Source organism: Typha angustifolia, chromosome 13, assembly GCF_048772165.1.
Source record: "Typha angustifolia cultivar Huaian chromosome 13, ASM4877216v1, whole genome shotgun sequence".
Classification (NCBI taxonomy): Eukaryota; Viridiplantae; Streptophyta; class Magnoliopsida; order Poales; family Typhaceae; genus Typha; species Typha angustifolia.
In genome coordinates, this window is record NC_133251.1 from 10918036 (window position 1) to 10935073 (window position 17038).

Consider the following 17038-nt stretch of genomic DNA (forward strand, 5'->3'; position numbering starts at 1 on the left):
TTCAAGTGGATTCCACTCACTGAGCTATAGTTGTTGACTCATAGATTTGTTTTCTTTTATTTACTTATCTATCTCAGGTAATAGTCAGCGTGTCGACTGAGCGAGATATACCCGGACTCCACCTCCACTTAGGATTCATCTTTTTATTTTTTCGCTCCTTTTGATTTTATGCTTTAGATTAGAAGTATTAATTCATTTCGTTTAGAGACTCAAAAATAATGACATTGTTTTATAATTATTGCAATTAGTTTGAAATTTAATAAAGCAGATCTTCTTTGTTTATTTATTTATTTTTGCCATCGTACACTTAGGAAGTATTAATAAGACTTCGTGTATTTCAAGCATATTGAGGTGCATGGCCGGTCATGATTCTTATTTTGGGTCATGATAGTTGAGGTTAATCCTCCGTCGCTTCTTCCTCTTCTCTCTAGCAACCATCCATATCGGGAAGCTCCCTTCTCCTCTCTCATCTAGTTCCACACACTAATCCATCCACTAAACCATAAACATCTTCCATAATCCTAACCACCTATTCCACATTCATCCCGCTATTCTCAGACCTTCGGTTATTGTTTCATACGTAATTTTCGATTTATTTATCCAATCGACATGATTTAGTTGCATTGGATTCCTAACTGGCAGAGGAACAACATATTCAAATATCAAATCTGTCAAACGGTTAGATTGATTCTAGTTATCTTTGCAAGTTCTATACTGATTTCTATTCAGATTATTAAATCGGATAGAAACTTATCTTCAACAAAAGCAACTGTAACAATTGGGAACATGAGCAGTAGAGGCCACCTCAGTGGAGGCATCAGTTGCCATAGTTGTTGTCTGACCAGAGCGCTCTTTGATCTTATCGTTCTTGTGTTTTTTAGGATATAGCTCCCATAGTTCTTAATTAGATGTCAACGTTTGTGACAATGGGAACAATGTGGACGGAAATGAGAGGACTTAGTATTATGCGATGGGGGCATACAACTAGCAAGAACCATGTGCAGCCCAATCGATAAGATAGATGAAAAAGGAGCATAACAGGACTGAACTATGTGGAGACATATCATCCTCAGCCACAAGCTTAGTTGGGGCAGACTCTTGGTTAGGCAAGGTGCCACGATGAACCAATGTGCCCATTAGAGGAGCAAACCCTGGGCCTAGAGCAAATAAAAACTGATAAAGCTGATGACGCTCTCTGAAAGCCTCATAATCTGTAGGATAAGATGCACTACCAAACTGTAGAGGAATAGAAAGATCTAATGCTTGCAAGTCACGCAAGAAGCAGTGCACCTTACTGAGCAATTTGAGCACTAGACAAAAGATGATACTTCGGATCACCACTGGATTCGACAAAACGAGATCGAAGATGGCATCAAATATTAGCTGCAGTGTTAAAGCGAAGCATAAAGTCGGTCGATGGAGGAAGATAGTGGCGTATCAGATCATTAGCAGCCATAGTGATACAGATGGATGACTACTATGGTGGCAGCAACATGATAATTGTGAGAAGAAGTCCTAGGCATGGTGCTGACCGAGGTGGATTTTCGTGAAGAATTGCTGAGTGACACATCTTTGGCAACACTAATCAATGATGTAGCAATTCTGTTGGCAACAGCAATTAACGGTGCAGCAATTCTTTTGGCAGCAGCAATTTAATGGTGCAAAATGAGGGCAAATTGGTGCAAGATGAGGGCAAATTGGTGCAACAATTCTATTGGCAGCAACAATTTAATGGTGCAACACGACAGAGAAATTGACAGTGATTTCCTTTATTTCGATTACCTCTATTTCATGAGGGTGCTAATTCCTCGCTGGTCTGCCGGAGATACTAATGCAATTGGGACTAGTTAAGAGGGTGGGTCTGCCGAGAGAAGTAAATTCCACAGCCCGTGGGTCCGTCGAGGGAAGAAAAAATGGAATTGACAAAGTCTTCACCTGCGAAAAATTAAGAATCAACAAAGTACTCGAGGAGTTTGCGGGAGAGACTAATCCATTAGAGATTAGTTAAGATGGTGGGAGATAATAGGAATCACTCACCTTTTGAACAGCTTGAGAAAAACCCTTGAGGAAGTATTCCAGGACAAAGAGGATGGGAACCCTAGACGGGCTTTGTTACCATGTTAGAATAAGAATGATTCAATCTTATTCTCTCGTTAGGAGATGAATATATACATCTTACTTGATATGTTGTACCTCAGACATGAATAAGATACATGAATACATATGTTCATTTGGTCAATTTGCAAAAATTTAGTGTCGAACTGTTGACATAGTATAATTACATTTAAAATATAGTCCAAATATTGTTTTAGGCTTGAGAATATCAGATTTCCTATCATATAATCCAAATATTGTTTCCAACTTATGTCTCGATAGGGGAGATACATGCAACTCATTGATTCTATGAAAAGATTGTACATCTTATAAAGTAAAAACAAAGTTGAAAGAAGTTAATAAGGAGGCTGAATTAGCATGGTGCAGGAGTAGTGTTGGCTTTTACTAGCTATTCACACGGGGCGTTTATACATATAGGGTTGAAATGTGTACTTTGGGGCCATTCGAACGCACACTGCAGTCATTCGCAGGGCGTTTATACATACAAGGTTGCATATTTGAGCATTCGCAGCATGTTCACATTTCAAGTCACCGAGTTCAAAAGTACTTGAGCCGCGTTCAAAAGCCCCCACGTAACTTGCAATTTTTAGAGCTTCGTGAGACCTGATTTGACTTGGATTTGATCTTATTTCTAAAGTATATTTATCTTATCTTAAAGAAATATTTACTTTATCTCTAAGAGTTATTTATCCTATTTTTAAGGGATATATATCTTATCTCTAAGAGGTGAGTTTAATCTAACCCAAAAATAGGTTGTTGATCAATATTTTGAGATCATCTTTTGAAGGCAAAATATCAATCTTTAGCTTTTGCCAGGATGTGCTGAATCGTTCTCATTTCAACGCATTTACATTAGATTTGAAAAAATTACGTCTTGAGAGTCACTGAGGCGGAAAAATTAATCTCGAGGGTCACTGAGTTTTCAAAACCTATCATAGAAAGCAGCGTGTCACGGGGTCTAGATGAGCAAGGTTGATACAGATTGAGTTGTGAGAATTGGCAGGTGATCTGTAAGCCTCTTGTTAACTGTTATAGGTTTTAGTGCTTTGTTTCGATTTGAGATTAGATCCGTGATTTTTTTACTCATTTGGAGTTTTTCCATGTAAAAACTTTTATGTTTGTAATTGTTTTTTTTACGCTTTATTTTTTGCATATTACTAGATATAGCATGTGATAGGTCTTATCTCGTAGGGCGTTACTTACGTTTTGCAATTGTTATTAGAGCACACTTAAGGATTTAGACGTAAATTCATTTTTTCAAAGTTTATTTACATTTGTTTTCCACTTTCATATTGCTTTAAATGCCAGGGAATTTCTTTTTGCATACCTACTGCATTCTGAAGTATAAGGGCTGCAATCGGTTGAGTCAACCTTCCCTACATAGGCTATGTGGACCATCCGGACCTGATTGGACCTGTTACCCATCATTGGTAAGAATTCGGTTGGTAATCTTGATCATAGAAGTGTTGGGCCAATCAGCATAAACTGATCAGGCATGTTAATCCATGATCTGAACCTGCTGTTCTGGTTGGTCAATAATGACTCAATATTTCATGATCATAGCTGATCTAATAGCTGTCACGTAGAACCTGTTGGTTAAGCTGAGCATAGTTGAATACTTGAATTTGCCACCCTTAACAAAGAGGAATAGCCAATTAAATAGAAAGAGTATTTCGCGATCAATTACTTAGAATGTTAGCACTGTCTGGTAGGTGAATGGTTTAACCAGCATCTGAAGATCTGCTTCCTGAGTTGCAAAGTTCTTTATTTTTTCTTTTGTTCTCTCTATCATGTGGTTGAGTTTTCTTGTTCATATGTTTAAACATCAGAATAAATTTAGTATATACATCTTTCCTTTCTTTTGGCAGAGAAGAGGGGTAGTTGATGGGATTGATTATGGGTTCACTGGTGAAGTTAAAAAGGTAGATGTTTCACAAATAAAGGAAAGGCTTGACAGAGAATGTATAGTTGTTGTGAGCAATATGGGATATTCCAGTGCTGGAGAACTTTTAAATTGCAAGTAAGCTACATGCTTTGCATTTTCTTTCCCTATTCTTTATAACTCAGCTGTCTATATGCATTTGCAATTTTTCTATTCTTCCTATAAATATAGGGGGGAAATTTATCCATGTTATTCATCCATTCGTATCTCCATGAAGTAGTTTACACAATATTAGTGGCTAGTATCATTCAAAGTTATCTTGTTGTTTAAATTTTGCTATCTTATGTTTACTTTTTATGATTTGTCCTATAAACTCAGTTATTTTCATGTTTCTCGAGGGGCGAATCTTTTCAAAGATTGTTAGGTGTTTGAGAAATATGTCAATCCATTTTGTGACTTCCATAAGTGAGAACTAGACCATGCACTTTGAGATATCTTGTGACAGTACAAGTACAACCTAAAACCCTCACCTACAGGGGCATCATCTCATGGGTAGATGCATGCTGGACAAATTCGAATGCCAGAAGATCTGAATCACCTCTGTAAGTACATATATAGTTAAAAACTCACTAACTTCTCTAACAGGATCCCCTCCACTAACCATCCTCCATGCACCCCACCTTGCAAATGCCCTCTTCCTTAAAAAGCAAGGCCTAAGAATTGAATTGTCCGGAGTATAAGTAATTTCATAAGGAGAGTAATCCTATTCGGAAGTCATCATTGGTCCTTTTCATGATAGCCAATTGCCAGAATCTTACAATTCATGATCTGGTAAGTGAAGTAGCCTAAATAATTATACCTACCTTGGATTGGGGTCAGATAAGTTCATGCAATGAGCATCCATCAAGAGTTATAATAAGAGTTAATTATGTTCACACCTCTAGAACTATACTTGGTTTTCACAGGAACCTCTTAAACTTTTTTAGGTTACAATATCTCTAAATTTTTGAAAAATTTTAATGTTACCCTTTTGTTAGTGCACTGTTAGAAGGATTAGATGAGTCAAGTTACGTGGTAGTCATATTAGATCTCATTAATCCCAAAATGACCTAAATGCCCCCGTACCCCATATATGGCCCTTTAATTAAATTAGGATAAAAAGATATATATGATATAATTTAATTTTCCAACCATTAGCACATGCTACTGCATGGCAATACTTGACTTGATGTTTATCATTGCTCTAAATTATGTCTTTCAACAGTTTAACTTTACCATTTCGAGACACCTTTCTACTTATATAACTGCAATCATCTTCAATACAAGTCAATTATGTGATTATCTTCACTATTTCTGCACTTGTTTCTACACTGTCCATCTTTAGCGATTACCAATCATATATATTACCTTATGAAGTTAGAATACCTTTTTAGATTCTTTCTCTGTTCTTATATATTTTCATCAGTTCCATATGCAAGAACATGCAACACTTTGTACCTTCCTTCCCAGAAATCGACTATTTTGAGAACCTATTTAACATTTTGTCAATTTATCTTTCTTTTTTCAACCTAATGACTTGGTGCAGTTTCATATGTCCAATATGTCATTTTCCTGGAACATGATGTGATCTGTCAGACCACCTCATGGGACATAGGACTTGTTGGGTCGAGTCACTTATCTTAGTTAGCCTATTATTTATTTCAGCATTAGTCTATTTCTATTTTAGCCTATATAACTTAAGCGGTTTAATTAGTTTATTGGACCTTATATAGTTATTTGCTTAGGTTAAGTTGATTAGCCTCCAATACATATTGTGGAGTGCAGTCAGATTAGATCATGCTAGAGTTAATTGAAATCATCCTCTCTAATCTCTCCTCTCCTTCTTCCTTCTTTGACCTGCCCTTACCCTAGCTCACCTCAACCCTAGCTGCCGCACCAGCTTCCTCGGTCACCTGCAATCCCTCCTCGTCCGTCAATCTCCTTTCTATTTTAGGGCCAACCACTTCTTCCCCCTCCTATTCCTCTCTAAGTATCAAATCTACCCCAACCACCATCTCCATCCACACCGTCATCACCATCTACAAGCTAATCCACCATTGTGGTTCTTTAACCCGAAATCATCTCCACCGGCCACCAACACCACCGTCAGAATCTTGTCCAGATTTGACCTATGTAGAGTGCGAATCTAACGAGGGGCTGAATACAAAAGCCGTAGATCGGAAAGTCATGAAGCCACTCCAATTGGTTTCGTAATTTTAAGACATTGGAAGAATATTTTTCCAGATTTCTCAGATTAAGATTTTCTACGGTGAACCCACCATCGACCTCCAAGGCTTTCCTCTTTCACCAACACCTCCAACAGCCACATGACCTCCATCTGGGCCTCCTTTCTTCATTCCAGATAAACCACAATCATCACCACCACATCCTTCCACGATTGCTAACCTGCAACATCACCACAATCGCAAAACCCCACCACAGCCGCTACAAACCCTATTGCCAGTTTCCATCTTTCTTTCTCACCATCACCATCACCATCACCATCACCATCACCATCACCATCACCATCACCTCTATTGACTCCATATCCACCATCCTAACTCACCACCCTATGTCCAGAACACCCTAGCCACCTTCACCATGTCCCTGCCCCACCATATACTCCCTCCAATCCGCCACCAACTTCTTGGCTGCAACAGCACCCGTTAAACCTAGCTGGCATCCGAGATCGATTCATACCACATCTCTTAATTAAGCTATTTGGCGAACTAGTCCTTCCACAATTCTCAAAATCACCAACGGTGCTTTACCTTGAATCACGATATATTGTTCATAGTAGCTCTATCAAATAGATGCCAATGTACCTGCCATTTTGTTGTCTTTATTTGCTTTTCTCTTAAACAAGTTCTTTATGATCATGTAAGTGTACCTGGAAGATACACTAGCATCTCAGTGCCGTCTGGCTCCAAAAGACTCATGCAGTATGCTAACTCATATTGATAATCTGATATCCAAAGTCTGTAATATTCCTATTAGCATAATTGCATACTGTCTCTTTGTTTTTTTTCTTAATTGTTAGCCTTTTATCATCTTGCAAGGTTGTGGTCCAAGTTTTTATACACTGATATGTCTGACTACTACTAATTTGAACATTAAGTAGGCTTTTGACAAGTTAATGCTATTTTTTCAGTTAATGCAATCCTTTACTCTGTCCAGCTTTCTTTTTGTCCCCTTCCAGTCGGTTAGTTTTTTTTAATATAGCATTGGACCTCACTCTAACTTCTATATCTGTTTATGCTTTTCCCTAATCCAATTCTAATATCAACCCCTCATTGGAACTTTTCAGCACTTATGAAGTTGCCACAGCTTGTGCATTAGCTATTGAGGCGCATAAACTGATTTGTGTTACAGATGGTCAGATTTTTGATGAGCAAGGACGACTCATTCATTTTATGTCTCTCAAGGATGCAGATATGTTGATCAGAAAACGAGCTAAACAGAGTGAAATTGCTGCAAACTATGTCAAGATTTTCAGTGAAGAAGATATTACTTCTTCATGTTCCATTGGTTTTATTAAGGACAGTCACCCACCTTGGAATGGAAGAGGCAGCGAAAACAATTACAATGCATCTTTCCAGAATGGAGTTGGGTTTTATAATGGTAATGGATTGTGGTCTGGTGAACAAGGGTTTGCTATTGGAGGTGAAGAGCACTTGAGCAGATTAAATGGCTACCTTTCAGAATTGGCTGCTGCAGCATATGTGTGCCGTGTAAGTATGCACTTCTTCTAACATGGTTTTCTTCATTGATGATGAAAGTAGGTGCATTTTTATCCTTCCTAATCTTTATCCATGTACACAATGTTGTGATTTCATTCTTCTAATTTATATATAGTTAATTATAGAACAATTTTGGTGAAGGAGCTTATAGGAGCATATTCACCCCTACATGGCAAAATGTAAACATAAATATGCGTAACCCAAATTGCTGTGGCTGAAATCACTGGCTTGTCGGAAATAGTAGTAAATGCCAGCATATTAGCGGTTATGTTACAATAGAGTCCTGAATTTGGTCGATTCCCTAATTGGTACCCAAACCATTCCAATAGTAGAGACCATATCATGTGGCATTATTCTTGATTCTATGAACAGGGTTTGCTTTGAGGTTCTTGTAGGATGGGTATCTTGATTGTTTCTAGTGATGATCATATGATGGCTGGATCTGCTTAAATGTACTGATTGGCTGCTATCATGCATGGAAAAAAACATATAACATTCTTTTATTACTCAGAATGCTCGTCATTAGTCTCTTGCAATCTTATCTGTGGTCACTGTGGGAACTGATTTTCTTTTCCCCGACTTGTCAGGGTGGTATTCAACGAGTTCATATAGTAGATGGTACTCTTGGTGGAGCCTTGCTTTTAGAATTATTTACAAGAGATGGTGTGGGGACAATGGTAGCTAGGTATGCAAAAAGTCTATTTTGGTACATCTAGATTGTGCTCGTTGATTTCTTTTTTGAATCTTAAGCATTCTGATCTGTATTTTGAGGATTGATTTATGAAATCTTTTTTGTCCTCATCTAGATGTGCTCTTAACAAACGAAGTTCATTAGTTCTATCTAAGGATTGTTGTGTCAGTCGCACATGCCATGTTGATACACTGTCGACGTGGTCCATGTTGACTCAGCACACATCATTGTGTCACTCACACACTGGCACATATACTGATATGCCTCTAATACGCCTATTAGAGTTTATATATATATATTAAGTTTTAATATATATATTAAAGCCTACATTAGAGCCTTTTATCCCTAGATATGTTGTAAATAACTTATTTTGTTAAAGATATACTAATAGTCAAGTAGAAATATAACTTAGCAAATAATATGATTGAACACATTTATTAATTAACAATAGTTTAGTAACTGAAAACCAAAGTTAGAATGAATGCCTAATTGTACGTAGATTGACAAGGAGGATAAAAGTGATTGAGAAATTTTGGGAAGAGACGTATTATCAAATAATTTATAATTCTCCTTAAACCTAGACTACACTTTCTATTAGGATATCTGCTAGTGACATGCAGGCATGTTGATGATACTTTCTGTGCCATATGCATCGAGCTTAAGTGAGAAAAAAATGAGGTCTAGAACGATAAGCTCATATTTTAGTAGGTTGTTGATACATTGAATAGAAGGTTTGGGGTACTCATTCATGATGGGCTTATCTCTTACCTATAGATTTACCTACTTCTTAGAGGTTAAAATGATTTCCTTCATACCTTTTAATTTCTTTTTCTTTATAATTTTAAAATTTTGAGCTATAAGACATCATCTCTCGATGTTTTGATGCACTGCTCACATTTTTTAAATAGTTGTAAAGTATGTCACTTCAGAGGAAAATCTAAGCAACGCATGTGGACTCTCAAGTGTAATTTTCTCCCACAATATTTTTCAGGGATGTTTATGAGGGGACTCGAATTGCGAGAGTGACAGATCTCTCTTGTATTAGAAGACTTGTTCATCCATTAGAAGAATCTGGCATTTTTGTTCGAAGAACTGATAAAGAGGTTTATTATCTAACCATGTATTTAATAACATGTGAAATATTAGTTGAAAGGTAGATATTTCATATAGTTACTTTTCTCTATAAACACCAAGCTAGTCTAACATGATCGTGGTATTCAGCTTCTTGATTCACTGGAGTCATTTATAGTTGTGGAAAGAGAAGGCTCGGTCATTGCTTGTGCTGCCCTTTTTCCCTTCTTTGAGGAGAAATGTGGAGAGGTTGCTGCTATTTCCGTGTCTCCAGAATGTCGAGGACGTGGACTAGGGGACAAGTTGATTGGTATGTATATATATATATATATATATTTCCTGTAATCATAATGCAAATTAGATATGGCATTCACTAATACTGGGAATTTGAATTTGAAAAATCTCTAGTTTGAAATCTCTTCCAATTCTATTTTCTTGTTAATATAAAACTTGCTTCTGAAAAATTGTAAGGATGGTCATGCCATAGGCACGGCTTGTGCCGACCACTGGCTAGCACGGCACGACATGACACATGCTGCAAGAGAGGGAGAGAAAAAGAGGTTACTCATCTTCATTCTTCGATCTCGTTGTTGCCGGAGCTCATCGGTGAAGGCGCCGCTCGACCGACGTGGACACCCTAGCTCGAGAAGGAAGAAGATCTCGGGCAGATTGAGGCGGGTGAATAAAAACTTAAGTTGCAGATGCCTAGCCTGAAGAGGAAGAAGACCTCATCGTTGTTGGATCTGCAACTTAAGTTTTTATTCACCCGCCCCAACCCACCCGAGGTCTTCTTCCTCCTCGAGCTAGGGTATCTTCATTCGTCAAGTGGCGCCTTCATTGACAAGCTTCGGTAATGTGAAGGATGAGGTTTGCAACGACGGAAAGCTCGATGGTGAGTAGATCGCTGCTAGGAGGGGTGCTGTGTGGCACCCTTTGTGCCATGTGCCGGTATGCCGCCGGCACGGTAAATACAGACCAGCGTAGCCGTTGTTGAAAAATTGAGACGTTCCAAATTCTTGAGTTAAGAAATAATATAGACCAGCTACAACCATCCTCTGTATCAGTTTTGGACATCTGTTCTATCTACTTTAATGAGATGCAATCGAATTATTCTGCTGATTCGTCATAACTGGCGGCCATTCATTAGAAAATTGTTACCGTAAGTACTTTCCTTTTATACTAAAGGGAACATCACTTTCTTATTCGTGACTGCCCATATTTGGGTAGTGAGCGGACTAGAATGTCCAATATGAAGGCACGGTCATCTTCTTTGATACTACCACGATTAAGTCAATCATTTGACCACAAACTAGCCGTCCACATGGGAAGACTTACCTGGCTTGCTGCCATGTTAGTTGGGTGGCTCATTCCTTACATGATATTACTTTACAGACCTAGCTCTGGTCTTGCCAGTTTTTCTTTTAGCAAAAGGATCACCTTCAGATCCTTATGATGAATACGGAGGTTCAAGTTTGGACTCCCTCTGTAAGATCTGTCTGGATCTTTGAACTGCAGAACAGATCGAAGACAATTTACAGATAGAATGCACGTCCTTTGTCCAATTGAAAGGCTATACTCCAATTGCTCCTGTGGGTTTTAAGGATAAGGTACTTTTACATGGTTTTTGACAGTTATCTTCTTCTATTGAGAGACACGTGCTATGAGAAGATAAAGCTCTTGTTTCTATGATTTGAACTTTTGATGCCTCATGATTAGAAGGTCAAGTTTCAGTACCCTATTTGGTCCATGACAATAAACCTCTGTTCATTGGAAGATCATGACAGTTTAAGATCCTCTTGTAGTCTAGAAGTTTTTGTGATTTAAATGTCCTTAATCATGTCTATCTCCTATAGATGTCTTCAGTATTCCATGGACTATCATTTTACATGTTAGTGGTGCCCTTGCTATTTAAGTTATTTTCATTGGCATATTTTGGTCAAGTTGGGTCCTTGTTCTCAATTGTGATCCATGTATTCTCTTATATAACTGATTATTCTCTTGCATCTCTTTCGAAATATAGGACCAACACATGTAGGATTGCAGGTACTTATACAAGCCTTGTTAGATAATTGATCGGCTCAAAAGTTTAAGCTATTAGGTAACCGATCGATAACATATTTCATATCTTTAATATGTTATCTCATATGCGGCCCTTATATAACGCACATGAATAGATGAAAGGTGATAAAGTGCACGACCCGCCTCACCATACAAGAATAGATAATAGAAAATAGAGATTAAATAGGGCTAAATGGGGTTTCAACTCTTTTTTTTTTTTTTTTTTGAGAGAATGTCCGAAGGCGAAAGTAATTCATTAACTTCTAGAGATTACAATGATAAGGTTTGATACACAACGAGCAGGTAGAGATAGAATGATGGCTCTTTGACACAAGCCCCATATTGGCCTATAATAGACAATACTACGGTTTAATATAGAGGATCTAGCCTGAGGGCATAAATACAATAATGAAGAAAAGGACAGCCCAAGAGATTCCCAGGAGCAAAGAGTCTCGCATTCAACATTCATAACCTAATAACTATAGGTTTTCTTAGTCTAGTAGCTTAAGACATGGCCCTAAAAATTTATTAAGGTAGGAGGATCGAAGATCACTAATCTGTAACACAAACTAAAGAAAAGAGAAAAAAACAAAGCCAGGGATCACCAAAAAGCACTACATTTGTATCATAGCAACATAGATGCCGACAAGCACAGACAACTTTGTGAACAGGCCCGCCTTTCCCATTTGACATGGTAGAGAACACACTAAGTGTGGGCGGTCCCTCAGCGGTGGAGCTGCAGTGCTAACCGCAGAACGGGCGACTGCCAAGCATGGATCCGATGAGGTTAAGGAGGTCGACGACGATAGTGAAGTGTGGCTTAAGGGAGTGAGAGCTATAAGGGGGGTTTAGGATGATGTCCAAGTACAGCGGTGGAAGGCGAAAAGGGGTCACTAGTGTCACGACCCGAAATAGGAATCATGACTGACTATGCATCTCAATATGCTTGAGATACACGAAGCCTTATTAATACTTTCTACATATACGATAACAAAATAAATAAATAAAATGAAGATCTACTTTATTAAATTTAAAACTAATTGCAATAAACATAAAACAATGTTAATGTTTTTGAGTCTAACCGAAATAAATAAAACTTTTAATCTAAAGCATAAAATCTAAAAGTGCGAAAAAGTAAATAGGTGAATCCTAAGTGGAGGTGGAGTTCGGGTACATCTCGCTCAGTCGCCCCGCTGACTATTACCTGAGATAGATAAATAAATACAAAAAAAAAACAATAGAACCCATGAGCCAACAAGTATAGCTCAGTTAGTGGAATCCACTCGAAAACCAAATAAAATTTAAATCATAATAATGCTGAATAAAATTAAACTAAAAACAACAATATCCAAAACAATATGCAATAGACATTCTCTTTAAATAATAACAATGATAACAATAGAGAGAATCACAATTTGTAACCTTGCACGGTTTCAACCAAGGTTCCAAAAATCGGTATCGGGATCGGGATCGACCGTCCGAAAAAACGATACGTATCGGCCGTATCGGCCGTATCGGCCGCCTGTATCGGATCAGACTATTTTAATTAAATAAAATTCTAAATATTATTAAAAATGTTAGAGAAATTTCTAAAAATTTAGAAAAAATTATAAAGCCTAAAAAGTAAAAATCTCTTTTTCTCCCTATCTTCTTTTCTATCCCTCTAATTGTTAGTCTAAAGTATTCATTCTCTCCCACATTCTTTTTTTTATCTTTTTCTCTTTCTCACCTTTTTTTAATCTTTCCCTCCTTCGCTCTCTCTTCCTTTTTTTCCTCTCTCATACCCTTTTTTTTAATCTTTCCCTCTCCCTCACTCTCTCTTCCATTTTCTCTCTCTCATACCCTCTTTTTTTTAATTTTTCCTCTCTCTCTCTCACTCTCTCGCTTTTTCCCTCTCTCTCTCTCTCCTTCTCTCCCTCACTCTCCCTTCCTCTCTCTCCCTCTCTCTCTAGCTGCTGCTGACAGTAGTAGTTGTCAGCTGCTGCTGTCAGCAGACAGCTGCTTGCCGCAGGCAAGTAGCCACCTGCAACAGGCTGAAACTGGTTTCGGCCTGGATCGGGATCGGCCGAAACTCGAATCCTTGGTTTCAACATATTAACATCTTTTCAATATTTATACTGTCATATGTCTCAATGGGTCTAAATCCTGTGAATCCACATCAACTAGAAGTCAACTCGAGATGACGCTCGGAACTTTTCTTCATAGTTGATCCGGTTAGGGTCATCAGATGGTATCACCCTGTGATCTCTACTTTATTAAATTTAAAACTAATTGCAATGAACATAAAACAATGTTAATGTTTTTGAGTTTCTAACCGAAATAAATAAAACTTTTAATCTAAAGCATAAAATCTAAAAGTGCGGAAAAGTAAATAGGTGAATCGTAAGTGGAGGTGGAGTCCGGGTACATCTCGCTCAGTTGCCCCGCTGACTATTACCTGAGATAGATAAATAAATATAAAAAAAAAGAATCCATGAGCCAATAACTATAGCTCAGTGTGAAATCCACTCGAAAACCAAATAAATTTTAAATCATAGTAATGCTGAATAAAATATCTGTGACAAAGATTTGAAACCACAAACATGATATTTTTGTATAAGAACTATTGTGCTCTTGTGTCTTGGAGCTGCACAATGTAATTAAAGTAACATCTATAGCTCGTTTAGAGGTGCTATAGCCATCTTATTCATAGTGTAAGATAGCAAGACTCATATGGTCTTATCAACTTCTTGGACTTCTTTATCAAATAGGTAAGACATTTAGTGGTTTCATTGGAAAGGTATGTGAAAGATATTGAAGTTGTTGAATTGGAGGATCACTATATCTATCAATTTATGATAGTCGTGCCAAATGCATGTGCCATGCCAATCCTTGGTTGGCACGGGGTATGCCGGTTGGCTTGTCTTGCATTGGCACTCCTTTGACACATTTCTATTCTTAAGGTATTTAGAGATGTTTTTGGTGTTTTCGACACGACAATCCCTAGTTTTGTGTTTAAATATATGTATGAAAGTTTACATATTTTTATCCTTAGATAATATTGTGAATGACGTATTTTATTAAAGATAATAATAGTCAAGCAGAAAAATGATTCAATTCATAATATGATTGATACATTCATTAATTAATGATAGTTTAATAGTTAAAATTAAAACTTAGCTGAATGTAATCAATTTAACATGTTTCTATATCAATTTTGACCTAATTTGAATGAATTTGACATTAATTTTAGATTCTTTGAATTTTGGGAAAATTTTGGGAGAATTTAATTATGCTGAAATTTTAGCTAAACTTTTTAAAATTTGGTTCAAATCAACTCATATGGAATTAATCTAACATGTATCTATACTAATTTTGACTCAATTTAAATGAATGCGACATTAATTTGATTTTCTTGAAATTTGGGGAAAATTTTGATGTCATAAATCTGGTATCAAAATTATTTTTTAAATATAAACATTAAAGTATATATATAAAACTTGTGCTGACCAGTACATGTTGATTGGCATGGCCATCTTTGCACTATATATCCGTTGGTAAATCTACCAGAAAGGAATGATTATTTTAATATTATGGATGTCTGGCTATTGAGGGACCATTTTGTTTTTATAGGCTATTCCTATGTCTTACTCTTTCCTTCTGTTTATGCCATATTCTAGGAGCCCAAAATTTGTGATGGAATTAATTATCCTCCAATTGTTCCTGGCCGACTGCTTCTCCTATGCTCTTATAGACTACCCAGAAGAAAAGATTACAAATCATCACAAACCTTCCATTTTCTTTTCTATTGCTATTTCTCAAGTATTTTATATGATGATTTCTACCCTCATAATAGGTTAACTACAAATGACATCTCTTATGTTAGTAAGGCTATATTAAATTAATGAAATTGGGATTATAATGCAACATAAGGAAATAAAGCCACCTTTTGGTTCCTAATATAATGTGAAAAATACTTACAATGTATTACTCTCCTTTTAATCCAGTGAAGTTAAAGATGGAACCAATGATTGTAAATTAACAACTTCATATTGTTCAACATCCTGAACAATTGATGCTACTTGTCCTAATAAGAAAAAGTATATTAAAATTAGTAAACAACTATTTTATAAAATGCTATCAAATATTATAATCATTACCTTTTCTTATAGATCTTATTTAATCTTACGTGTATACTAAAGCTTCCACCAATCCGGGATCTAACTTTCTACGATAAGCATCAACTACTCGGCCACCTGTACTACATGCAGATTCAGATGCAATTGTGGCGACTGGAATTGCTAATGCATCACGGGCAACTCGTGACAATATATGATACTTTTCACTACCTTCTGTCTTCTACCAAGACAATAAATGAAATTTACTATCATTACGTTGCCATAAAAGTGAGGTATCATTAATATATTGATCCAAATCTGTCTTAATAGATTGCTGTTGACATTCTTCATTTAAAAATTGCTCCAAATCTTCATCAACATCAAGATCAACTTTACCACTCTGCAGCATTTGGCTATTATTTATATTCACATCTGGATCAGACGGAGAAGAAAATTTGGATACATATTCATTATGCAAATTTCTTATGATTTCACGAATTTTCTCAAGTTCCTTAACAACACTAAAAGGATAAATTTTAAAAAAGTAATACACCATAAGTTTCATTTTGTACTGAGAATCCAAAAATGAAGCCATTGCTAGTATAAGATTGCATTGCTTCTAATACTTATCAAATTTATCTTGCATTGATGTTGCCATAGAAAGAATAAGTTTATCAAAATTTTTGCAGCATTCTTTAATTTGCAGCACAGAATTCTTTGAAAAACAAGTTAGCTATTGGATATGAAGTTTCTGAAAGAATTCAGTTATCGTATGGAAGGTTTTCAAACATCTGCATAAAACTGCTACTTTCTCCCATTGATTATTTGTTGGACATACTACAAATTTAATTGGATTAGCACAATAAAGTCTCTTAAATACATTGCTATAATATATAGCATCTTTAAGCATCAAATAGGTAGAATTTCATCTTGTAGATACATCAATTGAAATTAGACTTATTTGTATCTAAATTGCATCTCTTGCTCTTTTGAGAAACTCCTCCCATTGCAAAGGTGAATTTTTAAGAATTATAATCATATGAAGAATATTCGCCACGCATCTTTTATTTTCTTCAAACCATCTTGCACAACTAAATTAATAATATGTGTGGCATATTTAATATGAAAAAATATGCCATCACAAACAAGAGCTTGCTATCCATTCAATCGAGTAATCACATCTCTAACACACATCATTAGCCCGATTATTATCTAAAATTGATAAAAAGAGCTTCATGTCAATATTCCAATCAATTATATTCGTTAGAAATGCTTGACATAGATTCAACCCTGTATGTCTTCCTTCTAAATGCATAAAATTTATGATTTTTTTTTAATATTCCAA

At 36.5% G+C, this 17038-nt stretch overlaps 1 protein-coding gene across 1 annotated transcript in view; it reads left to right on the top strand.

Annotated features, from left to right (window-relative positions):
- The window catches only part of LOC140774099 (probable amino-acid acetyltransferase NAGS2, chloroplastic), a 31943-nt gene that overhangs the window by 10416 nt on the left and 4489 nt on the right, over positions 1-17038 (top strand). Inside the window, exons 4-8 of the mRNA XM_073116954.1 lie at positions 3984-4135; positions 7344-7767; positions 8364-8461; positions 9459-9570; positions 9689-9848. Of these exons, the coding sequence (XP_072973055.1) occupies positions 3984-4135; positions 7344-7767; positions 8364-8461; positions 9459-9570; positions 9689-9848 (946 nt within the window). The remainder of the gene's footprint in view (positions 1-3983; positions 4136-7343; positions 7768-8363; positions 8462-9458; positions 9571-9688; positions 9849-17038) is intronic.